This window comes from Amphibalanus amphitrite, unplaced genomic scaffold (assembly GCF_019059575.1).
Source record: "Amphibalanus amphitrite isolate SeventyFive unplaced genomic scaffold, NRLGWU_Aamphi_draft 000251F_arrow, whole genome shotgun sequence".
Classification (NCBI taxonomy): Eukaryota; Metazoa; Arthropoda; class Thecostraca; order Balanomorpha; family Balanidae; genus Amphibalanus; species Amphibalanus amphitrite.
The window spans coordinates 201,426-228,547 of record NW_024881746.1 but is presented as its reverse complement, the minus strand read 5'-3'; the positions used below and the strand labels follow the sequence as shown (position 1 = coordinate 228,547).

The 27,122-nt window shown below is 47.8% G+C and overlaps 1 protein-coding gene across 1 annotated transcript in view; it reads right to left on the bottom strand.

Moving 5' to 3' along the window:
* The window catches only part of LOC122386443, a 50,995-nt gene that overhangs the window by 11,217 nt on the left and 12,656 nt on the right, over positions 1-27,122 (bottom strand). Inside the window, exons 2-5 of the mRNA XM_043375622.1 lie at positions 17,043-17,371; positions 13,531-13,790; positions 12,968-13,105; positions 7,820-8,029 (exon numbers count right to left, since the gene is read on the bottom strand). Of these exons, the coding sequence (XP_043231557.1) occupies positions 7,820-8,029; positions 12,968-13,105; positions 13,531-13,790; positions 17,043-17,371 (937 nt within the window). The remainder of the gene's footprint in view (positions 1-7,819; positions 8,030-12,967; positions 13,106-13,530; positions 13,791-17,042; positions 17,372-27,122) is intronic.

Below are 27,122 nucleotides of genomic sequence, written 5' to 3'. Positions count from 1 at the left end.
TAAGTATTACGAATTTTGCAAGGCACATTGGCTTAGGCACTGGGCAGCCAGTCTTGGTATAGTAACGGATCAGGTTGGTAGACTACATAGATATATGGTTCGCAGTAGTTGCAATGAAACCATTTCAAATTACAATGATTGCTACAATAATATTTCATACATGCACTTGATGCTCACATTATATGCAAATGCATGCATCGCATCACTCTAACAATACCATATAACACAAACAAGGCTGTAAGATGTTGGCTGAATTCGATCGGTTCGTCCATTTGCCGTCTCATTGTCCATTTGTTTATCTTTCTAGTTGAGGTTTATTTGCCATTGGGTCCACAGTGCAGGGATATTTCTATCTCGCACTCCTCTGAGATGCAAAGATAAGAATTTGTTATCTCTGCATCTCTCTGAGATGCAAAGATAAGGTCTCGAGGTTTCATAGCCAAAAATCAAGAGTTCAACTGATGATGGGTCAATAACCGAACGGCATTTTTAATGGCTGTTTATGTATGAAACTTATGAAATAAAAACAAGCTACTCTAAATCTTTTTTATATAGATGAATACATTTAAATATAATATTGAATTAATTAAGAATAAACCTCAACATAGAAAGATATAGGATTCCTCATGGCTCACTCGTGGAAGATCGGATATCTTTTCCTCGCGTGTTACAGAAAAACCTCGCTCCTTCGTCGCTCGGTTTTTCAGTAACCCGCTTGGAAAAGATATCCTTATCTTCCACTCGGAGCCATGAAGAATCCTCTATATCTATATGCATTGTCCATTATACCGGCATTACATGTATAGACGGCTGAGTTTCGCCGCCCGCATCCGTCCGCGGGAGGAGGCCGTCGGCCGTCTCCTAGCAACTGTTGCTAGGGCAACGCCACCCCGCTTCCCGCTTGGGCAGCGACAGCTGACGAGAGACCAGAGAGAGAGGGTCGGCAGAGCAGTGGCCGGCCGGACTTGTGCCTGTTTTGAGTTATGTTTTACCTAATATAGCAAATATGTGATTTTAAATATCGGCTTTCGGACCCTAGACTCAACCACAGGCTACATTGGTGGCAGCGGTGCGTGTCTATCGTAAGACCATGCCTTTTGAGCGCCGCTACAAAGTGAGAAGATTTAAAGCCGATTATTTTCTGTGCCTTTTGCACTGACATTTTGGCCCGCTTGATGCGTGGCGATTGCGAGACAGTGAAGATTGAGCTAGCTTGCTTGCTTGCTCTGATGACACCAGATGAGACTACAACGGCTGCGGTGGCCAGCTACCACACCGTCTGCACTGCAACATCTTCGAGACTGCGCCATGAGACAGGTCAACTTCGAGCTTTCGTCCATTGAGGTTGGTGACACGCTGCTCCATGACCTGTGTGCGCATATTCAACTTGTCGCTCGTACAAACTGTCTCGGCTCCGGACAATGACTGCACAGTGGCAGTGAGTCGCGCAGTTTCTGTGAAATTTGTCGAGTGACTGAGGCCTCGTTCACTGCCTCACTGAACTGATTCACTGATTTCTTCACCGCTGTTGCTCATCGTTGATCGTCGTTTTTATAGAAGAAAAGTTATAACGCTATTTTTTCATCGCAAGAAAAGTTAAAAAGTTACATCCTTTCCGTGTAATATCCTTTCATGTGTAGGTGCCTTCATTTTTCCTGGTCCTTTCATATGTGAGAAACGATCATTTGCCTGTATCCTATCCTATCCTTTCCCAGTCGTACTCATTTTCCGGATTTTTATGTGTGTTTGTTGCATTTCATTACGATGCCGGATGATGTAAAGCCACCTGTTTTGGACTCTGGTTCTGAGATGGCTGTTAGACCCACAGTGCGTGACCCCGTTGACATTGCGATGTCGTCTTTTGTTTCTTTGCCGCGTTTTAATGGGGATGGATCTCTGCGCCGGTATTTGGAGGATTATGACCGCTATGCTCGGATTCAGGGGTGGGATGAGCGACGCAAACTTGACGTTTTGCCACTGACTTTGACTGGCATTGCTCGCGATGCGTACGATGGGCTGCCTGCGTCCCAGCTTGGTTCATTTTCTGGTGTGGTTGAGGGGCTACAGTCGGCCTTTACCAAGGCGTCGGTGACTGACCACCATTTGGCGCTTCGGAACTTGCGCTACAGTGCAGAGGAGCCCCTGGATGCATTCGTCATTCGTTTCAAAAAGCTGATGAAGCTGGCCTTCCCTACTGTAGACGACCTCACTCCTCTCCTGTTCAGTCACTTCCTCGCTACGCTTCCGCAGGAGTATTACTCTGCCGTAATTGCCGACGGCATTTCTTCCTTTGACTCTGCCGTCACTAAGGTGCGCAATATTCAGTGTTCACGAGTAACGATCGGTGCTGCATCATCCCCGCTTGCTTCTGCTGTGTCTCCCGACCAGCGTGCTCCAGGCTCTCAGTCATCTGTGAAACCAGTCCGTGTTCTTGAGTCTGAACAGTCTGTTGTCGATGCTCTGAACAAACGTGTCTCTGAGCTTGAGGCCCGCCTGGCTGCAGTGACGCACCAGGCCCAGATGAACCCAAACGTGTCCACCCGTTCCAACCGTGTCCAGCGTCCGAGAGGTGACGCCGCTGCTTCAGTGACGTGTCACTGTTGTGGCCGCGCCGGTCATGTCCGTAACCGGTGCCGTCTGAATCGCTGTCGATGTTTTGTGTGTGGCGGTGAAGGTCACATCGCCAAAGTGTGCCCAGAACGACAGCAGGGAAACGACCTAGGGTCCGGTCGTTCACACGGGGTCGCCGGTCGGACCCAGTAAGTAACGATGAAAAGTCAATCCCAATCACTGATGCCATGCGCATTACGGGAAGCGTGTCTGGTGTCAAGTGCGAATGTTTGTTGGACACTGGCAGTTCAATCAGTATTTTGCATAGCTCGGTGTTTGATGCCCTTCCAAATGTGACCCTGAAACGTACCAGTGTAACTGCCAAGACTGCGTCTCAAGAAGACTTGCCTCTGTTGGGTCGGGTCGTAGTGCCATTCCAGATCGGTGATGTCACTTACCCCCTTCCCCTGTTTGTGTCTGACGCAATTGACGTGCCTTGTTTGTTGGGAGTGGATTTCCTTCAGCATTGTCCGTGTGTGATCGATTTGAGTCGGAGACGTCTTGTCATGGTTCCCAACGTGTCCGTTCGCTCAGTTTCTGCACAGGCTGTGAGTTTGGGCAACGTGTCTCTGAGCTGTGACCGCGTGATTGCTCCTGGTAGTGAAATGGTCCTTCAAGGTCTTGTGCCAAATTGCGATTACGTCGGCCCAGCTCTGATTGAGCCAGATGATGTCCCCTCTGGTGTTGAGGTGGTGCGTGCTATTGTCAATGTTGATCGTGCTTGTGTTCCCGTGGTCGTTCGGAATGTGACAGCAGAGCCGATCTCGCTCTTCAAAAAGCGAAGTTTGGCTTCGGTCGAGGTTGGATTTGTAGAGCAGGCACCGGAGCTCTCGGCGTCGACAGATGTTGATGTGAAGAAACTGGCCAAACTCGATCAGTCTCTCCTCACTGACGAACAGCGTCAGAGAGTCCACGAGTTGTTGTCCCGCTATGCGGATATGTTTGACGGCCATATCGGCTTCACTGATGTGGTCACCCACGACATAGACACCGGCGACCACCCGCCCATTCGACAGGCACCCAGACGTGTTCCCCCTCACCTTGCAGCCGAGGTAAAGGCACAGATCAGTGAGTTGGTGGACCAAGGGATTCTCGAGGAGTCGAATGGCACATGGTCGTCCCCAATCGTTATGGTTCGAAAGAAGAATGGAAAGTTTCGTTTGGTTGCTGATCTGAGACGTTTGAATGCTTGCAGTAAGATTCCTGTGTATCAGATCCCGCGTATTGATGATACGCTGGATGCGCTGTCTGGTTCTGATACGTTTTGCCAACTTGACATGAACAGCGCGTATTTTCAGATCGGTGTGTCCGAGAAAGATAGAGATAAGACCACCATCACTACACCCTTCGGTTCGTACCGCTTTCGAAGGATGATTTTTGGTTTGGCGGGAGGACCTGCTACCTGTGCTCGTCTGCTTGATCGTGTGTTGGGAGATATCACGCCAAATGACTGTGTTCATTATTTTGATGATATTGTGGTTCATGGAAATGGAGTGGAGGATGTGTTGGCCAAACTTGATAAGGTGCTGCAGAGGTTGCAGGCCGCAGGGCTGACACTGAATCTGGAGAAATGTTCTTTGTTTTGTAAAGAGGTCAACTTTTTGGGTCATGTAGTGTCAGGTGGTGGCGTGAGAGCTGATCCCGAAAAAGTAGCCAAGGTAGTAGACTGGCCTGTTCCCCGTACAGTCAAGGAACTGTCGAGCTTTTTGGGACTCGCGTCATATTTCAGAAAGTTTGTGCGCAATTTCGCCGAAATAGCTGCACCTCTGTTCCAGCTGACGCACAAAGATGCAAAATTTCAATGGGGTGGCATGCAGCAGAGTGCGTTTGAGCAGCTGAAGTGTGCGCTTACGAGTGCACCAGTGGTCTCATTTCCCAGGTTTTCAGCTGGTGCTGGTCGATTCCGGCTGGATACCGATGCTTCTGACACAGGCATTGGTGCTACTCTCTTCCAGGAGCAGGATGGAGAGGACAAGGTGATCGCGTTCGCGTCTCACAGGCTGTCGAAGGCGCAACGCAACTACAGCACCACACGAAAGGAGTTGCTGGCTTGTGTTATTTTCGTCCAGCATTTCAGACACTACCTGCTTGGTAGGCGTTTTGAGCTGAGGACTGACCATGCGAGCCTTCGCTGGCTTCTCAATTTCAAAAATCCCTCAGGAGTGCTGGCGAGATGGCTGGAGATACTGTCCGAATATGACTTCGAGATTATCTTTCGTCCAGGGTCTGAGAACGTACCAGCTGATGTCATGAGCCGACGTCCGCCGGTGACCCAGGATGCCGCGACTCAAACTGCACCAGAGAGTGTCCCAGTCATGAGAGTGTCTCCTGGCTCGTGGTCAAATGGCTTTCTTCGCCACGAGCAGGACCAGGACCCTGCGATAGCTGACATTGCGAGACACATGTCCACAGGAAAGAGGCCGAGATCGACGAACGTGATCCCCAGCGCTGTGACGCTGCTGAGACAGTGGCACCGCCTGAAGCTGCTGGACGGTGTGCTGTTCCGTGTGTATCGTGCCCGTGCAGGTGGAGAGGAGCAGTTGCAGCTGGTCGTACCGCAGCAACTTGTTCCCGGTGTGCTGACCTCTCTGCACGCAGGTCCAGCTGGAGGCCACTACAGTGCTGAGGCCCTTGTCGCGACTGCCAGACGCGAGTTCTGGTGGCCCAATATGGACGAATCCGTGAAGGATTTCTGCAGCCGATGCGAGCGCTGCAACACGAGAGCTGCCCCAGTGCCCCGACCGAGAGCGTCGATGGGCGAGCTTTACGCTGAGGAGCCTCTGGAGACCATTTCAATCGATTTCCTTTCAGGTTTGCCGACTACTTCACAGGGCAATCGACATTTGCTTGTGGTTGTTGACCATTTCACCAGGTGGTGTGAGGCTTACCCAGTGCCAGACATGAAGGCAGTAACAGTAGCAGACGTCCTGGTGAATCAGTTTATTTCTCGTTTTGGCTGCCCGAGACGAATTCATTCTGATAACGCTGCCAATTTCACAGGAGCTCTCATCGAAGAGGTTTGTCGCCTGCTAGGCGTTGGGAAAACTAAGATTTCCCCCTATCATCCGGAGGGTAACGCCAAGTGTGAGCGCATGATGCGAACCATTTTGGGAATGCTTTCGAAGTACCTGGACGGTAACCATGATGACTGGGATGTCCATCTGCCGCTATTGATGTTGGGCTACCGTGCAAAGGTGCATTCGTCGCTTGGTTACTCGCCGTATTTCATGCTCTTCGGCAGGAACCCAACGATGCCTGCCACTCTCCAGTTTCAGGTGCCGTCAACGAAGGCCAAAACAGCCACTGTGTCAGAGTACCTGGAGAAGCTCACGCAACGGTTGAAACTGACTCACGACATCGCTATCCAGTCTTCCAACAGCAGACATCAGCGCAACAAGAGACTTTACGAGAAGAAGCTGACACAGCATCAGTTCGAGGTTGGTGACCCTGTTTATTTGTTCAAAGCTGTAGTACCACGCGGTGAATACTACAAGTTCGTCAGGCCGTGGAAGGCAGCTATTGTGACCGCGAAGCTGTCGGATTTGAATTACAGAGTTCGTTTGCTGGGTGGCAGAAAATCGGTTATTGTACATCATAACAGGTTGAAGCCCAGACCCGACGGCTCAGTGATTCCGGTCCCAGATAGTGACCTTACCTTTTCAGAGACTGCTAACCCGAACGTGGCGGCCGGAGAGGCGATTGATTCCAGAGATGCCCTCCAGCCGGATGGGAGGACTGCAGGCTCTCCGCTGGCCGCCGGGCCAGCTGGTCTGTCTCACCCACAGACTGTGTGGCCCACAGGAGATGATTATGTCCCACCGGCTCCTCTCGGCATTTCAGACGCTGATGAGCCTGCTGGCGTGACGGACGTCTCTGATGACTTGTCGACAGGCATTGCAGTTGCAGGTGATGACTCCGTTGTGACGGTTCCTTCCGATGTCGCTGCTGGGTTGGCGATTGATGTCGCAGACGTCACCGAGGCCGTAGAGCCGGTGGCCGCCAGCAACGCTGGTTCAGCGCCGGTGCCGGCGCCACGCCACAGCTCCCGGATTCCCAAGCCTGTCGATCGTTTTGTTCCCGGGTGATGTGCTAGGTTAAGAGATTGTTGATTGTGAGATGTGTCATTATGCTGTGTTGTGACTGAGTTGTAAGTTGGTCTGTGAAATCGTAGTTGGTGTGCTGTAAGGCTTATTGGGACTGTGCAGAACCAGAAGGAAGTTGTCGAGTTTGGTATTGGTGTAGCACCCATGTGTTGTCCGAGTGGCCACGACGACATCGCTTGGTTCCCTGTGAACGGGGATAATGCAGAGCACCATTGACTTGCCGATTTGCGACTTCTGAGAACGCACTTATCCTTCTTCCGTCAGCCACCACTGCCCTATCCTCTCAGGCCGGTTAGAAGAGATAATTTGATGAAGAGCACCTGCACCAGGCAAACCTCTGTTTCTGTTGTCGCAGGGTATCGACACGCTTTGTGGTGGGTACTGTGTTCACCGTTGTGTTCTTTTGCGCCCGAACTAGTGCCCGCCGTTGCGAGTTAACTGTAGTGATGTTCCGGATATCACGTTGCTCCGGCTACTGTTCAGCTGTGGCTCCGCGGGCCATGGCCTGGCATGCGCATTGTGGGACCGCCAGCAAGGACCAACGGCTCGACATGCCATCACTGCTCTTCGCCTGGGACTGGCGTTCCGGGCGCGCCTGCCGCCGTCTGACTGCACGCCCAGGACAGGCGCCGCGGTGATACTGACTCATCGGATGGCTGCCCCGGTGCACTGGACAGTGAAGTGCGGGAGTACCAGTGAACGTGGTGTCTTATATGCGTGGGACCAGGGACGTGCGCTTCCGCGATGTGCTGTGTTTAATTAGGTGAGCGCTCGCTTTCGTGGATTGTTTCGCGTACCAGTGTGTCGTTTTTTATGGTGCGTCGGATATAGACGGCTGAGTTTCGCCGCCCGCATCCGTCCGCGGGAGGAGGCCGTCGGCCGTCTCCTAGCAACTGTTGCTAGGGCAACGCCACCCCGCTTCCCGCTTGGGCAGCGACAGCTGACGAGAGACCAGAGAGAGAGGGTCGGCAGAGCAGTGGCCGGCCGGACTTGTGCCTGTTTTGAGTTATGTTTTACCTAATATAGCAAATATGTGATTTTAAATATCGGCTTTCGGACCCTAGACTCAACCACAGGCTACACATGCATGATCCGTGGTATCTCACCTCTGATATTGAGGCGCCTGAGGCCCTCCGGCAGCTGCTCCCTCAGTCGCGGGAGGTCGGCGGCAGAAACTGACAGGCGTTTCACAGTCTCCCGTGAGCTCCGCAGCTCCGTCAGCTCGCTGTCACCGACTCCGGCCGGAAGGATGACAGTGTCTGGCTCCACCCTGATGATGGCACCACGAAGTTGACTTGGGATAGTAGTAATTTGTGCTGGAAAGGTGATGGAACCAATGTCAGGCATTTGTCTAGGTCAAATTCGGCTTGCACGTGCATAGCTCATGCACCACAGAGTTTAGCTCAACCAAATGTGCATTATTTTGGAGGCCTTGCCTGGGACTACCATTGAACCGATTTTGAGGTTGATAGCTCTAAATTTCTTTGAGCCAGAGGACCTCACGTCAAAACGGTTTTCCGCCCCCAGCACGTGCAGCCTGCACCCCTCGCAGACGGTGACCCCCCTGGAAACTGGTTCAAGGTGTTACCGATGTGTCCCGCCAGTGTGGCTTTGTCCGTGACCTCGGGTTGACCTGTAGCCTTGACAAAAAAATTTCGTGTCACCGAAACTTTGAAGCTGAATAGCATGTGCCACGAAGCACCGAGCGAACCGAGGCCAGTACCAAAAGTTTAGCTCGCCGGAGACGAGTCGAACGGTCCCACTTTTGTCCCGATCGGTCCACCCATTTTGACTCCAGGTCCAAAAAGGCTTGGACAAACTCACTCACATACTCACTCACATACTCACTCACATACTGACAAACAGGCTTGGCCGAACTTTTCTTCAGCGACCCACCAATGGGAATTTCCGGATGCAAAAGCATGCTATCGCATGCTTTTGATCCTCCAATTCTGGGTGCCTTGGGCCAGAATTGGAGGAACGGTACTGAGGGCACACACCGGGCCAAACCACCGAAACCCAGACTGAGCTTGGACTGAACCTGAAACCAAACGAAACATCCCAAAAATGCTTCGAAGCACGTGAGATTGGTGCGGATATCTTCCTACAGTATGGTATGAATTAACTGCACGTGCATAGTTCATGTCCCAGGCACCCCAGTGCAGTCATTTTCATAACATCATGTAGCGTGTGTCTAGTTCTATCAGTGTACCGACTTTTGTGTCGCTAGATCGACGTTTCCCGGGATCAGAGGATCCCTAGTCAAAACCGTTATCCGCCCCCCGCACGCGCAGCTTGCACCCCTGGGATATTATCTCGCCGGAATGTTACGACTCAATGTATTCTTCTTATGACCTGCAAGTTTTGAACCAGTTAGAGCGGCCGTTTACCCTGCAGGCGTGGCAACGCACGAAGGGGTGCAATCGGCTTGCACGTACCTAGCTCGTGCACCACAGAGTTTAGCTCAACCAAATGTGCACTATTTTGGAGGCCTTGCCTGAGACTACCATTGAACCGATTTTGAGGTTGATAGCTCTAAATTTCTTTGAGCCAGAGGACCTCACGTCAAAACGGTTTTCCGCCCCCAGCACGTGCAGCCTGCATCCCTCGCAGACGGTGACCCCCCTGGAAACTGGTTCAAGGTGTTACCGATGTGTCCCGCCAGTGTGGCTTTGTCCGTGATCTCGGGTTGACCTGTAGCCTTGACAAAAAATTTCGTGTCACCGAAACTTTGAAGCGGAATAGCATGTGCCACGAAGCACTGAGCGAACCGAGGCCAGTACCAAAAGTTTACCTCGCCGGAGACGAGTCGAACGGTCCCACTTTTGTCCCGATCGGTCCACCCATTTTGACTCCAGGTCCAAAAAGGCTTGGACAAACTCACTCACATACTCACTCACATACTCACTCACATACTGACAAACAGGCTTGGCCGAACTTTTCTTCAGCGACCCACCAATGGGAATTTCCGGATGCAAAAGCATGCTATCGCATGCTTTTGATCCTCCAATTCTGGGTGCCTTGGGCCAGAATTGGAGGAACGGTACTGAGGGCACACACCGGGCCAAACCACCGAAACCCAGACTGAGCTTGGACTGAACCTGAAACCAAACGAAACATCCCAAAAATGCTTCGAAGCACGTGAGATTGGTGCGGATATCTTCCTACAGTATGGTATGAATTAACTGCACGTGCATAGTTCATGTCCCAGGCACCCCAGTGCAGTCATTTTCATAACATCATGTAGCGTGTGTCTAGTTCTATCAGTGTACCGACTTTTGTGTCGCTGGATCGACGTTTCCCGGGATCAGAGGATCCCTAGTCAAAACCGTTATCCGCCCCCCGCACGCGCAGCTTGCACCCCTGGGATATTATCTCGCCGGAATGTTACGACTCAATGTATTCTTCTTATGACCTGCAAGTTTTGAACCAGTTAGAGCGGCCGTTTACCCTGCAGGCGTGGCAACGCACGAAGGGGTGCAATCGGCTTGCACGTACCTAGCTCGTGCACCACAGAGTTTAGCTCAACCAAATGTGCACTATTTTGGAGGCCTTGCCTGAGACTACCATTGAACCGATTTTGAGGTTGATAGCTCAAAATTTCTTTGAGCCAGAGGACCTCACGTCAAAACGGTTTTCCGCCCCCAGCACGTGCAGCCTGCATCCCTCGCAGACGGTGACCCCCCTGGAAACTGGTTCAAGGTGTTACCGATGTGTCCCGCCAGTGTGGCTTTGTCCGTGATCTCGGGTTGACCTGTAGCCTTGACAAAAAAATTTCGTGTCACCGAAACTTTGAAGCGGAATAGCATGTGCCACGAAGCACTGAGCGAACCGAGGCCAGTACCAAAAGTTTACCTCGCCGGAGACGAGTCGAACGGTCCCACTTTCGTCCCGATCGGTCCACCCATTTTGACTCCAGGTCCAAAAAGGCTTGGACAAACTCACTCACATACTCACTCACATACTCACTCACATACTGACAAACAGGCTTGGCCGAACTTTTCTTCAGCGACCCACCAATGGGAATTTCCGGATGCAAAAGCATGCTATCGCATGCTTTTGATCCTCCAATTCTGGATTAACACCGGTTACATATGAGTGTACCACAGGTGATTGCAAGTTTTTAACTCTATAGTGCTGCACACAAAACCTTCAACAATACATCATGGATGTTTTCAATGAAATGAGTGTTTTAACCCTCGCCCCGTTGGGGGGGCATTTTGGCCACCCCCTGTGGTTTGTCCTGAATAGCAAGAAAACGGCGGCGCAGCGCGCCGCTAAATTTTCAGTACCTTCCCGGGCATCAATTCGACACCTTCACACCAAATTTCAAGTCTTAGTTCACCTTAGGTCAGGAGTTATTGAGGTCAAACTGAGGTCATGTTCGAGCAAAAATGAGCAAAAAACATGCAATCTTGAAACGCTCACCAAATCTACAGTTATCAAGAAATTTCAAAGTTCTTTATATGGTCTAGTAGACAAAAAGCGGCGCTACAAAACTGCAATCTCGGATTTTTAAAATTTTGGATTTTGACCAAAAAAAAAACAAAAAATGATTTTTTTTTTCAAAAACAAAAAAAAAAACCAAAAATTTTCCGAATTTCGAAAAAACGGAATATATGTGAAAGTCCCTGCGCTTTTCTATACACATACCAAATTTCAGATCGATATCTCGTTTTTTGGCCAAGTTATAGCGAAAAAACTGTTCAAAAATGATGACGTCAAATTTTTTAACTCAATTTTTAGCGATTCTAGACCACGTACGGCAAAACAAAGACCACTATTGAACTCCCCGTGACGAGCTGCATCGATTCGATACCCATTTTATGCAAAAATATTAACTTTGAAATTTGACCTAATTTGACCTGACCTTGACCTGACTTTGACCGAAACGTGACCTAAGCTGGCCTTAAAGGCTGCCTTACCTACATAATCGCATTTGTCATGTAAAATGGACCATAAAATATGTATCACACGACACTTTCATATTGTGACCCCCCAGTGACCTGACCTCTGTGACCTGATCTGGTAACAGTGACCTCAAATAGCAAAATATGTGTTTGAAGAACATTTCCCCATCGATGATTTTCAATGAAATGCATTTTACTCGATTTTACAACGCATTTCTTGAAATGCCTGTAAACGGTGAAAATTCGACCTTTGACCTGACCTGTGACGTCATCGGTTTGACCTAGGTCAATAAAATTGGGTCACAAGGTAGTTCCCTGATAGGGCTATCCAACACCGTTTGCCGCTTGTCGCTAGGTTGCGTGGTTCTCGAGATCTTAGGGGGGGGGCCAAAATGCCCCCCCCCCCCCCCCCAACAGGGCGCGTTGCTCGGCAGAGCCCAACGGTGCGCGGGTTAAAGAAATCAAAATAAAAGATTATCGACTGAACACAAATTCACCAGACTTCAATGGTGGTGTGTAGTGGGAAAGGCAATTCTGGTCCTAATTTTTTCTCGCTCGTAGCGCTATTGGTTTGTTCTGAAGAAAGGGTGGCCGTCTTATCTGCCCTGACCGTCTTACCCCACTTTCCCCTATATTCCGAACTAGGCATATTTTATTGATGTCAATTGATCAATCTGACAGCTTTTGAAAACTTTTCACATAAGTATTTTGTTCAGCTCTTATGAGTAGCTAATTATTTCAATTTTGTATCGTTATAAATTTTGTAGCGTAAATATTATGTCCAATACAGGCCCAAACCATTGACCAGCACCATTCACCACACGACTTGTCATCCTACGGCTTACCATGGCTTATGGCTTCCGTCTTACCTTAGGATGAGACAGCATTACCTGCAGTACATGTAACTAATATGTGTTGTATCCAGTTATTCTTGGTTTGATTTAGGCTTCAGATTTTCAGAGATAAACTGCTTCTCCACGTTATTTATGAACATTTGCAAAAAAAAAAAACAGTTCCTTAGAGCAAAAATAACAAGCAAAGAGCTGTGCCGCCGGCCTGTTTTCCTGTTCTTCGTGTCTTCGTATAGCCCCCTGCCCCGTTCAGGAGCGCCCGGCAGCGCCACCTGCACCTGACCAGTCCGACAGCGTTTGGGGTCGCCGCGCACCGCCGACAATCAGCTGACGCGCCCGGCAGCGCGTCTCAAGGTCACTGGAGGTCAACCGGGCCGCGGGCCGCCGGGGTGGCCGTGACGTCACAGCCAGCGAACGCTGAGCGCCGGAACAGCTACTGTTGGTTTATCCCTTCCTAGCCATTCATATATGAGTAATTTCAACCGCTGCTCACCATCCGTGACAAGTAGCGTAATCCGAGACCCCAGCTCCGTGGCCAGGTGACTGATGGTATCGGCAGCCACCCCCTGGAGAGATACCGACAGACCATTCCCGTACCATCCCGGCCACCTCGGCTTCGTCACCTCCGGCCCTGTCAGACAGAGCTGTGTCAGCTGACTGCAGTCGGACGGAGCTGCTGCCGGGTCGGGAGGCGGCTGACACTGTGGTGTCAAACCCTGACACAGACGACACTGACAAAGCCAGGTTCGAGCCTCACTGTTGGACAGTAATTGAACATAGTGCACAATGCATGCACTACGCTTATACATGCATCAGTTAATTAATACAGTTCAGTACATACAGGTCATACAGGTTCAGTACATACAGGTCATATTCGTTTGCAAGAGTATAAAGTAGGTATCTACAATACAGTGGCTAATATTGGTGTAGCATGTAGGTAGCATGGCACACATATGTCCGCTGAACGTATATCACTGAAACTGTTACTTTATGTACCATGTAAGTACCTACCACCATTCACAAGTAATAGTACGCGTTTCCTCAACATATTCTTACCGGCAACGTATAGCGTCCTCAGTGACGTCGGCAGCAGCCGCAGCCACCGCCCCGTTCCGAAGGACGGCACCCTGACGGTCAGCTCCTCCAAGCGGGGAAGACTCTGCAGGAGCGCCGTCAGCTGGTCCTCGCCAAGGGCTGACGGAGCGTCGAACGTCGTCACGGTCCTTAGCGCCTCTCTCAGCACTGTGGTATCGCTGTCTGCCGGTGGCTGCGGCTCCGTCTGTACCGTGACGTCATGAAACGCTTTTGTAATTTTACTGAAAAGACAAGAAAAAAGGAACATAAATCAAAATGCAAAAGAAGTTCACAACTTTACTTGGCTCCTTTGATGATCCGATATGCATTTAGGTAGGGGAGAGAGGTCATATTGCGCCACCTTAACCCTATTAGTGGCAGGGGGGGTTGTTTTCATCCACCCCTCAGTTTTTTTTTTCGGGAATATCTCCGAAACCGCTGAAGCTACGATGCTGAAATTTTCTGACTTTTCCTAAAACTAAAGTGGACACATTCCCTGAAAATTTCAAGTTCATAACTTTACCAGGGGCAGCTCCAGAGCACTGGGAATGGGGGGGGTCCTATTCGTGAAGCGAGTCATTTGGGCGAAGATCACGATGCTGCACCAGTTTTACGAACAGTGAATGAAAGGTATCATGTGATAACATATAAAAAATTATTGTGCATCCCCTTTTGACACGTTTTTGCTATAATAGGTGGATCCAGGCGTCCAAAAAGGGGGGTCATGTTTTACCTCCCAACATAGGTGCCCTGACACCGCCTATGCATGACCAATACAATTGTAGTCGTTCTCTCATAAGAAAATTTAACATAACAAGACCATCTATATTACTATTTGAGGAGGGTGCGTCTGTCCGTTACCGAGGTCCCGACTTGGTGGTGCTTTGCGTGGACTACAGGCCAGACCGTTGCACTTAGCCCGGTGAAATTTGCACAACCTATAGATCAAGGATGCGCGACGTGCCTTTGAGGGGTCTGGGCTCGATCGGATTGATAGGGAGCGCGTGACGCGTGCTCAAAAAGTGCAAATTCGCGTCATAGACTTTACATGTATAAATCGGCGTGCGAAATCGGGCGAAAACGGCTAACTTTGGCCGACACGGGTCCGGTTCCGGCGCAATATCTTGGTGACCAGGGGTCCGACCGGCATGGGGAAAACAGCATCGTGTAGATAATTGAATGGGCAATTGAATGGTGTGCGATACAGAGGATAGCACGCGCCACGTGCACCGGGGAGGGCACTTTTGTTGAAAAATTGCGGTTTTGGGCGGATTTTGGAATTGATTTTATTTTTAGGTGACCGTTAAACAGAGCGAGTTGGAACAACGCCTGTTGGCAAGAGAAATGTACCGCCTATCATATAAAAATTGTGAAAAGCTGATTGATCCAAATCAAGGTGGTACGAATCACGGGATAAAATGGTGTTTGTCAATTTTGTGCCACTTTGTTTATCAAAATGGTTTTGCTCCATAATCTGATACCTTTGGCACTTAAAAATGGCACCGTTGGAAAGAGCATTCAATTCTGTCCAAGGTTCAGTCTTTATTTTTACATGATGAGCAAGAGTATTCTTAAAAATGCAAATGTTTCAAACCACTACATAGTCATTTTTACCGAAATTCATCGATGGTCCTCAAAAGACTTCACGCCAGTTTCCGAATCATTCTTAAGTAGAACGCATGATAATACGAAACGGGCACCTCGATGCGATGTATCATTTTTGTTTTATTACAAAATGCTTGGCCGTCAAAAAGCAATCGAACGAAATGGATGCCAACCAGATCGACACAGACCAACCCAATACCCACGGGTCAAAAATAACCCTTCTTCGCGTTGCGGAGCACGCGGGTCACCCTAGTTACCACCCTTTTTAGAAACAGTACCAACAAAAACCTTATTTACTATACTTTTTGTGTACCCCCAATCTCAATGATCTGTATCCGCCTATGATTTTTGAAAATGCATATTTTTAGGATCCATGTGAATTCCTGGTTCATTCTCTATCGATGGGCAAAAGTTGCGTTAAGATTGGTTCAGAAACCTGGCCGTGATAAACAGTCTAAAATGTATCTGCAATTTGCCCGTTTTTACCCCCCCTTCCCCCCCCTATTGACATTTTTTTATTTTCATTTTTTAGAAATGAGATCACGTGGAGCGAAATCGAATGCCGTTTGAATTTTGAAAATCGGCCCGTTAGATCTCGAGATATCAGGGGGGGGGGTCGTAAACAGCCCCCCTGCCACTAATAGAGGTAGCCAGGAGCCTGCCACTAATAGGGTTAAGGATATCGGCCTATTGCGGCTAAAGTTGACCAGCTGTCATGCTTGATGATATCTCAAATTGTACCTCAGTTATTTTGGCATCAAATTACAACTCCTAATTTGTATCACACCCATAAAAAATAACAAGAGAAAAGTTTTCCGACACACCTGCAAAGGGCGCATTTACGGACTACCCCATCAAAAAGCGCCCATGCCTCTCATGTAAAAGCGCCCTATTAAAAACAACGGTTTGCCACCTAACTAAGTAGCCTATTTGGACGTGTCAGCCCATTAACCATTTATGCTGTGAAGGCTAAGGTAATGGTAAGGTGAGCGCTCTAATATTCAAAGTGTTCAATGAAATGTGTCCCAACCACAAGATGCTGTTTCTCTGGGCTGAAGAATAGTGCGCAAATAGGGTGGACGCAATTACGGTTGGAACACATTTTTCATGAGCTTCAAATATGGCGAGGACAGCGAAGCCACGGTGATGATAAACTTTCAAAACTACCATTAAACGAGCAATTAACAATGATTATTAGTTGAATCACTATCTCTAAGATAAACCATGACACTAGCAAAGGTCGAAATAGACTGTTTCGCGTAAGAAAATAGAGGAAATCACAAAAAAATGGTCTGCGAGAAAGCTGAGACACCTCACCTGCCCCCGTGGACCGGAATAAGAGCGAGTTATTGGTGGTGAAGTAAATGCACACATTCGAGCATTCATTCGAATCGAATTTTGGACAGGAGGAAGGTGTGGCGCATTTAAGAACATGGCGCAATATGACCTCTCTCCCCTACATATCGTCGTCAGCAACAGTATGTTGTCAAATCTATTCGGTTGAATAAAATCGTTCAGAGTTGATTTCATACGAATCTGAATGATTTGATACGACCGATTAGATTTTGTGACACGATTGCTGATGACGACATGTAAATACGTGCGGGATATAATGCCCCGAACTGGCCAACATTATGCAGATTGCAGGACGTCTGTCGAAAGCTGGAACAATACGATCGAGACTAAACGGCTAACTTGCAGAAGATGGTACGAATTCAAGGCATGTTTCTTTAATTGGGCGGAAATTACAATTACAAGCTACTCGACCTTCAAAGACCTAGTGGTGGTTTATTTCTTACACCTTCTACAAAGAAAGTTTACTTCTCACCATGACAGCTCTCCAAAATATCTCAGCCCCCACAGCAACCCCTGCTGCCTCCCAGTCTCACCCCTGGGGACGGCCGGATGGCGCCGCTCGCCGGCGGACCTCCTGCCGCAGATCCTCCACCACGGTCTGGCGAGTGGTCCGCTCTTCGACCACTGCCTGCTCCAGGCGGACCATCGCATCGTGAAGTGCGACGTACTCCCCCTTGAGCTTCTTTGTCTCCTTATTGTCTTTTGCCACCACCTCGTTTAGAATGGTCACTTTTTCACGAAGGGGGGCCACCACTCCACGAAGGGCGGACATCTCTTCACGAAGGGCGGACACCACTTCACGAAGGGCGGACACCTCCCGGCGAAGGGCGGCCAGGTCTTCACTCACATCTGTCATCTCCATCTGGAACGCAGAATTACAGTTTTTTACGTTTCTACTCATCATAAATCAGTGGCCTAGTACGTAGCGTTACGTCGTACGCATTACGACATGTCGTGCAGCGTCGTGTCTAATCACGTCACAAAACGACATGTCATTACGTATTACGACATGTTTTGTCATGTAACCCGCATTGCTGCATACCGGACAAACAAGCTTGGCAGGCACGCAAACTGGTAACCACTATAGAAACTTTCTATCGTTATTAGTTTTTCGCAAAAAAATGAGATAATAAAGAAACGTTATTACTACGTATGTTTACCCTTGGCCGGGCCTTTTTCATAATGCGGACGGTGAGGGTAGAGGGGCTGGTACGACCTCTGGCGGTTACCTCCTAATGCACTGAGAAACACCAGATGTATAGGGTGTTTAGGATGGATAGGATGTATAGGATACAGACAGTCACACAGCAGGACTGACACAGTCACACAGCAGGACCTCGGCTAAGGAATTTCGACTGGGCAGATGGGGACAAACCCGACTCCACAATGTCATAATATACCACCTAATATACACCGTATAAGCGGACCTTTACACCACACCTAACATACATACCATATACCGTAGGTAAAGGTATAGGGGAGAGTGGTGCAGGAGGCCCCCCCTTAAGCTCAGTTACTATTTTTAGACAACTGATAATATTTAAGCGCTAACGTGTGCATGCGCTGTGAGCATGCATCATTTTCCCATACATATTTGCATTCAAAATGAATCTAGGGGGTACACAAACCGTAAACTTTAACATTTTGGAAAAAGTTGCAAAAGGGCCTCTTACACTATGGGTATGGTAAGACGCCCCCCCCCTCGGGCGTTTTAAAAGTCAAGTCGACTTGTAAAAGACGCTTTGCGAACACAGCTGCAAGGCCTTTTATTTCGAAAAGCTAAGCAAATACGGTGTTATCGAAACCAATAACACTTCCAAAGCGCTCGAACAATGCGAAAACTAGCACAACCAAACGCTGATGACCAACGAAAATTGTACCTATAACCTCTAAGAAAAGAAACAGAAAAAAGAAACAAAAACAAACTCCTTGAAAAAAGAATGCCACGCCTGCCGCAGGTGCAGGCGTTTTAGCATCGGCGGCGTTTTTTATCGGGGGGCGTTTTATCATCCTCGAAGGGAGGGCCTCTTAAAAAAATACAGTGTTTTAACGTCCACAATATTTATGGTTTATGAGACATTTGCAGCGCACCAGAACGTGGTCTATTCTGAAGCTAACATGTGACAATTTCGATGAGAAAAGATTGCATTTGATAGCCATTGTTTTTTCAGATATATAAGGGTGATAAAGATGCATATATCTAGCAAGTAAAGGGGCAAAAACAGAAACAGGCTTACCAAAAGTCGCTGCGACGCACCTGATACCTCAGGTTTCGTGAGTTGTTGTTTCAAGAGGGCTTCTGCTTTACAAGAACATTAAAAAATAAATAACATTATTGGTTTGGTAAAAAAAGCGATGGGGCCTCTTACCGACCCTGGGCGTCTTACACGGATCTCCCCTATCAAAATCCTGGTTAATCAGTTAAGCATCCGTAAACATGTCTAAACAAACTTCTACCAAAGGTTTGGAGGTCAGCGTAGGGCCCTCAGAAGCCGAAGTCGAGCCGTCGGAGGCTAGCATGGTCATTTAGAGTCCGCTTTGGGACCTTCGTGGGGCCCAAAGAAGCCAGTGCGTAGCCCTTTAGACCAGCGTGGGGTAATATAAGGGCAGCGTGGGTTCCTCTAAGACCAGCGGCGTGGGGTCTTCTGAGGCCAGATTGGGGCCCACTGGGAACAGCTCAGCTTGGGGCTATCTAAGGACAATGTAGGCCCTCTTAGGTTAACGTGGGGCCCTCTGTCCTCTGAAGTCTAAGGTTGGCGCTGGGCCCTCAGAGGCTGGCGTTGGACCATCAGAGGCCACCTCGAGGGCCTCGACGGTCAGACTGTAGCCCTTATGCATGTTTAACCCACGAGGCGCTGAGGGGGGCATAAAGTTGCCCCCCCCCCCTTTACGTTCTGCGGAATATCTCCGAAACCTGATAAGCTACGAACGTGAAACTCAACGTAGCTTCAAATGAATACCTAGGCAATGTTTGAGCAAAATTTAGTGGTTGTAGCACTTAACCCGCGCCCCACTGGGGTCTGCGTATAACACGCCCTACTGGTGGGCTCTCCATAGCCCCCCTCCTAACTCCAAAATTACTGGGCCGATCGTCAAAATTTTAAGGAAAACTACATTTAACCCGCGCCGGGCCGGTGCTCTGAAATTCCGCGCCGGGCCGCGGGGGGGGTGTTTGAACACCCCCCCTTCTAACTCGGCTCCTGGGCCACGTAGCGACACGCGGTAAGCGGCAATCGAAAGAACGTCAAAAATAAGGACGAAAACACTTCGGTCATTTTTTGGGTCAGGTCAAAGGTCAGGTCACCAGAGGTCACCAAAGGTAAAATGTTGACTATTTCAACATTTTGCAAACTGCCAACGGCTATCTCGGGAACCGATATGAGCTACAGCGCCGCAAAAAAGCGCATTCGATAGCCCTTTTACAGACCTTTCTGAGTAATGTTCTCAGATTTGACCTCAGGTCAACGGTTTAGCCTCCAAAGGGCAAAAACTCCAAAAATAGCCGTTTTTACGAAAAACGTTTTGTCGGCAATAACTTTTGACTCAAAAGAGCTATGACATTACTTTTGCCAGCATCGTGTTCCTCTCGTCGAGACGCGTCGAATGAACTATAATTTGACCTTGAAAGGTCAACTTGAAAATTTGACCTCAGGTCAAGGTCATGACCCGACCGGAAAAGGTCATGTTGCATATCAGTCGATCCGCAACGTCGAGCCGAACACATCTAAGGCGTTTTCAGCGCTCTAGCACGCCTCTATCAGAAGTTATCATCGAAAAACTGTTAGATTCTGTTCATGACCTGAGATGACCTCGGGGACATAACGAGGGGTCACAGTTGCCATTTTCTGGTTCAGTGTGTCTATTTTACCTACATCTCGATGTTTGAGAGTGTCTAGAATAGCGTTCGTGCAAAACAGGCGTTTTTCAACTTTCTCCCATTGACTTATAATGGAGAGGCCGCAAAATTGACCTGACCTTAGGTCACCGATATCAAAATTCCGAGATATACATTTTATAGATAGTGTTGCTCTAATCAATCGCTGAAAGTTTCAAGGCAATCGTTCAGTCGGTGTAGCTATGACGAGCATTCTTATTTTTTTCTGAGGTGAGGTCACTTGGCGTGACCTGGTGACCTGACCTAAGGTGACCTGGGTCTGAAATTTTCACAACATGTGCGTAAAAGATGCACGAACAGGTGTGCCAAAAACGGCGGCGCTCCGCGCCGCCGTTTTTGAGATATCTGCGAAAAACCGCAAGGGGGGGTGTTCAAACACCCCCCCCGGCCCGGCGCGGGTTAAGGAAAACTTGATCATAATCTTATACTGCGGCAATTGTAGTTCTGCTTACGGTTGCCTCTTTATGATACGGGCCACCACCACCTCCACTGCGCTGGAGCTCAGGCGTTCTACACCTCCCCGCTACGGACCGGCCCTCGGGCTAGGTGTGTTAGTACTGAGAGCAAACCTGTAGTAGTCACGTGACTTTCATTCACGTAGCGGGAACGGAAGCTATAGGCGATACCAAGGATGAGCTCTGGGGAGGCAACCGGCGTGGAAAAATAGCACGATTGTAGTTTTGGAAGAATATCTGTGGCGGTAAGAGGAATTAGACAAAACCTACGTCCTAGGAGCAAACATGTGGTATTCCTCCATACTTTGCGCTACATTTCCTTTCTCCAAATGCCAGCGCTTAGCAAATAATAGCGCAATTCTAACTTGGTAATATATGTGTACAGTAGCAACTGCGGGTCCCTGTACCTACCTGATTGCTGCGTGCTCTTAAGTTAATTTGTTTTGTAGTTACCAATTTCAGTTAAACGATTTGATTCAACTCCTGATTTCAGGGATTTATAAAATAAATTGAATCATTTCATGACTTGACCCAACAGGGGCGGATCCAGAAAATCTCCAAGGGAGGGGCCATTAGAAACCAGGAGGCCCCCCCCATAATCCCACCTGTTGGAGGCCCCATCTTCCCACTTGTTGGGCCCCCCCAAAAAAAACTGCGTCTATTGAGCTTATCTAGCTGTTCAGGCAACATCTCAACATCTGTGCAGGCTTGGAGGCCCTCTGTGCAGGTTAGGAGGCCCTGTAAAAGTGGTCATCTCTGTGAGTATAAGAGACCTCCAAGTTATGAAAAGCTTTACCAATCTTCTAACAAAGAAGTCTTCTCAGCTAGTCTTCTAAGAAATAACTAAGTGGGTAGGTTAAAAAAAAAACTCATCGGATTTCGGCCACTTTATTTTCAGGAGGCCCCCTTTTCAGCTTTTTAACTTTTTAACTTTTTATTTTATTTTTGAAAAAAAATCGGCCAAGGGGGGGGGCCATGGCCCCCATGGCCCCCCCTTGTATCCGCGCCTGTGACCCAACCACATTTTTGGTTTGATTGATTCAAGGCATGACTCAAAGGTACTGAGTTTGTTTAATAATTTGCGGAATGAATTGTCTTATGATTCAAATATCAAGCATCTTTACCTTAACCCGCGCGGGGCTGGGGTCTCCAGCCGAACGCGCGGGGCTGGGGGGGGGGTAAATTTTACCCCCCCTGTTATCTCCCGAACTAATGGTCCGATTTGGAAAATTCAAACGCCAATCGAAAGCTCTCATCACGAACTACTAAAAACATGTACTTAATTTAAAGTTTGAGGTCAAGGTCAAGGTCAGGTCAAGGGTACAAATTGCAAGTTTCTACAGTATCGGCCTTGCACCGTAGTTGCCGAAGAATGGAGTCATGGACTGAGACTGATCGCCCAAAACGTGTTCTTAGGCTACCAAGACAATATTAGTTGCATACAATATCATTCAGAGGTCAAGGTCAAGGTCAGGTCAGGTCAGGTCAGGTCACCAAAAAACAAAATATAGAAAAGGGCATGTGCGACACATGTTTTATGGGTCATTTTACTCATAGAATTCAATAGGCACACTCAATAAGTGATATGGACCACCTCTGGATGAATTTCAGGTCGAGGTCAGGTCAAGGTCAGGTCAAGTGAGGTCAAATTTTGAAATTGGTTGTTAAGGCCTAAAAAGGTGTCTATCTGATGCAGTTTTTCACGGCGAATCGAATGGTGCTATTTTTGTTTCCGTACGAGGTCTAGAACTTCCAAAAAAGTCATTTTTCAAAAATTTTGTGTGTCGTGACGTCATAAAATTTTGAATAACTCCCACATTTTTGAACCGATTCTTCTAAAATTTGGTATGTAGGTGCACATAGACCACTTCTCTGACATATATTCCGGTTTTTTCGATAGACGCAAAATTTTGGATTTTATAATGATTTTCCCAAAAAAATCAGTTTTTTGAAAAAATTTAGGCCAAAATCCAAAATTTTCAAAAAACCGAGATAGCCATTTGATAGACAAAGTAAAATTACGTATAACCTTTTTTGTTACGTCTTGATTCCTTTAAAAATGAAGATGTTAGCGGCGTTTGAACTTTTGCCGTTTTTGAGGCGAAAATGGCGAACATGACGTCACTAAAACGTCAATTTCTCAAAAAATTTCCGACGGATTTCGCTCAAATTTTCAGGGAAGGTGTCAAATTGATGTAAGAAAAGGTACTGAAAGTTTGGCGGCGCTGCGCGCCGCTGTTTTTGAGATATCGCAAAAATTCGCGAGGGGGGGTAAAATTTACCCCCCCAGCCCCGCGCGGGTTAAGTTTATTAATCACATGTAAATCACTTCGACTCATGACTGATTCAGGCCTCAGCGGGAAAGCGAATTGATTCAACATATGACTCAAGTTTCATTGAGTCGATTCAACCTTTGACTTAAACTGCTTATGCATATGTGAATCGAATCGACTCATGACTCATTCTGATCTCAAAGTTTTTGATTCGATTCAACTCATGACTCGAAGAAAATCGACTGATTCTTGAGTCGATTCATGATGCAACTCTGAGTCATATACAACCCTGGACAGCACATCTGTATTGCAGACGCACACCTCCGGCTCACAAACAACTTGAAACAAATGACATATATTTATGTATTGAGCCGGCGCGTCTCTATCCGAAATGGGTTTCCCTTTCACCTTCATCCAATGCCTGTCCAATTCATATGGCTGAGGCGGGAAACCTACTAGGTGAGTTGACTAGTTGAGTTGACTTTCAGGTCAAAAAGGTCAAATTTTGAAGTTAAAATTTTTCAACAAAAAAGGTGTCTATTGGATGCAGGTTGAGCTCAGGAACACGATGGTGCTATTAATATTGGTGTACGATGTCACATACGTACTGAAAATTGATTTTAAAAATTAATAATTGTGAATTTTTTGCAATAATGCGTATAACTTCGCCATTTTTGAAGATATTTAGCTAAAACTTGCTAGAGATGTTCATAAGCATGCATTCTGTCACATATATTCCGTTTTTTTCGAAAAGTCAAAAACTGAAAAAATATAAAAATATAAATTTTGAATATTATTTTATAAAATTTTCGAAATTTTCAAAATTTTGAAAATCCGAGATTGCAGTTTGATAGCGCAGTCAATTCTGAGTGCTATCATGCAAAGAAATTGGATCTAACTCAAAAACTGAGCTATTGGAACCGATTGCCGTGGTTCAATGTTTTGCGTCGAAATCGGCCGAACATGACGTCACTCTGACGTCATACCCGGCCGACCTATGGTAGCTACGAAGTTCAAATTTTGACAAAAGGTGTCAAATTGATGCAGCCGAAGGTACTGAAAGTTTGGCGTCGATATGTCGAGTGGTTTGGAAGTTATTGCAGAAAAACGGGAGGGGGGGGGCTATAAATAGCCCCCCCAGTGGGGCGCGGGTTAAGATGGCGTCACAGTGACGTCATAAAATATTGTCGTTTTCCGATACGGACCGTTTCTGATGTCGCTGAGCATGAAACTCAACTGTAAATGAACTAGACAGCACCTGCTGTAATCCTGAAACACCTAAATACACTTCCATCTAGTTCCTGACCAATAATCGGCCCTTTATATACGGTCCCATATATTCAGAAACGAATTATTCGACACCAGTAATATGTATATGATCGGTAGCTTTCGGGGGCTGCTGCCTCCTTCATCAGCCTGCTTTTTAAATGCATTAGAACACAAGACAATACGTTTCAAACATGTCTACCAAAAAGTAAACTGCCACGAGGAAAAGTTGTAACGGTACGTCTCAAGCATAGATGCACAAAACAGTTTGATACATGATAACAACTAATAACACATAATTAAGTCGCCATCGTCCGTAACATCCGTAATAAAACATTCGACATTAATCGTGATCCGTGGTCGTAACAATCGAGTTTGCACAACTTTGTGTTGTGTGCTGTGGTGTGACTCAAAGTGAAGGTACTTGTCTGTGTGTGTCGCTTTTCTGAACACTTCGGTCTTCATGGTCCCCCCTCCCAGCCTATGTACCCTTACATCCAAAAACGGTAGCGACCCCTCCCTCTCCTCTTCGGTCGTGAACTCAATCCTCTCATGCTGAGCGTTGAGGTGGTCGAGTAGTTCACCTACCCTGTCTTTCTTTACGATCACGAACGTGTCATCCACGTAGCGTCTCCATAGTTTCACTGGGTGTGGGAACGACTGAAGCGCACTAGACTCGAACGATTCCATAAACAGGTTGGCCACCACTACGCTCACTGGACTCCCCATGGCCGTGCCCCACTTTTGTTTGAAGAACTTTCCGTTAACCCTAAAGTAAGTAGTACCCAGACAGAGTCGTAATAGTTTAATGATGTCCTCGACCTCGAGTGCTGGCCTCGATGTCCTCGTGTCGAGCATAGGCAGTGTGACGTACGCGCTGTCGAAACACCTAGCAGGCATCCTATCTCCTCTTGTGGGCAGGTCCGAACATCCGCGCCCTGCTGGGGGGGGGGTGTTTGAACACCCCCCCTTGTGGTTTTTCGCGAATATCTCAAAAACGGCGGCGCGGAGCGCCGCCGTTTTTGGTACACCTTATCATACATCAATTCTACACATGTTGTGAAAATTTCAGACCAAGGTCATTCAAGGTCAGGTCACCAGGTCACTTGAAGTGACCTCACCTCATAAAAACTTTCAATGTCTGTCATAGCTACACCGAGTGACCGATCGCTTTGAAACTTTCAGCGATTGCTAAGAGCAATAGCATGTACAAAATGTATATCTCAGAATTTTGATATCGATGACCTAAGGTCAGGTCAATTTTGCGACCTCCCCATTATAAGTCAATGGGAGAAAATTGAAATGCGCCTCTTTTGGATGAAAGACATTATAAACACTCCCAAACACCGAATTACAAGTGGTTTAGACACACTGAACTTAAAAATAGTGTCCGTGACCCTTGTTTATGCCCTGAGGTCATCTTAGGTCACGAATGGTATCTAACAGTTTTTCGCAAATAACTTTTGATAGAGGCATGCTAGAGCGATGAAAACGCCTTAGATGTGTTCAGCTCGACGATACGGATCGACTGATATGCAACATGACCCTTTCCGGTCAGGTCATGACCTTGACCTGAGGTCAAATTTTCAAGTTGACCTTTCAAGGTCAAGTTATAGTTCATTCGATGCGTCTTGACGAGAGGAACACGATGCCGGTAAAAGTAAGCTCGTACAAGGCTTGGGTCAAAAGTTATTGCAGAAAAACTGTTTTCAAAAAAATCGGCTATTTTTGCAGTTTTTGCCCCCTGCAGGCAAAACCGTTGACGTTAGGTCAAATCTGAGAGAATTACTCAGAAAGGGCGTTAATAGGGCTATCGAATGCGCTTTTCCGCGGCGCTGTAGCTCTATTGGTTCCCGAGCTATGCGATGGCTTCTTGGAAATTTTTGACATTCGACCTGGAAATCGGCGAAATTTTGCCTTCAATGACCTCTGGTGACCTGACCTTTGACCTGACCAAAAAATTGACCGAAGTGATTTCGTCATTATTTTTTACGCTCTTTCGAACGCCGCCTTCCGCGTATCGCTACGTGGCCCAGGAGCCGAGTTACAAGGGGGGGTGTTCAAACCCCCCCCAGCAGGGCGTGGAAATCAAGGACCCCCAGCAGGGCGCGGGTTAAGGACACGGTGGGTTTCAAAGAGAGTTTACGTGGGGTAACGCTTGTTACGCTCAGTGACGATTAGACCATGGTGTCTTTTGACGTAAAAGCGCTATTCACGTCGGTACCGACAGAGGCAGCATGTGACGTAGCACGCCAGAGACTCGAAGAAGAGTTTTTGGACGAGGAGAGCAGGGTAAGGGCGGAAACAGCACTAGAGGTCGAGGACATCATTAAACTATTACGACTCTGTCTGGGTACCTACTACTTACTTTAGGGTTAACGGAAAGTTCTTCAAACAAAAGTGGGGCACGGCCATGGGGAGTCCGGTGAGCGTAGTGGTGGCCAACCTGTTTATGGAATCGTTCGAGTCTAGTGCGCTTCAGTCGTTCCCACACCCAGTGAAACTATGGAGACGCTACGTGGATGACACGTTCGTGATCGTAAAGAAAGACAGGGTAGGTGAACTACTCGACCACCTCAACGCTCAGCATGAGAGGATTGAGTTCACGACCGAAGAGGAGAGGGAGGGGTCGCTACCGTTTTTGGATGTAAGGGTACATAGGCTGGGAGAGGGGACCATGAAGACCGAAGTGTTCAGAAAAGCGACACACACAGACAAGTACCT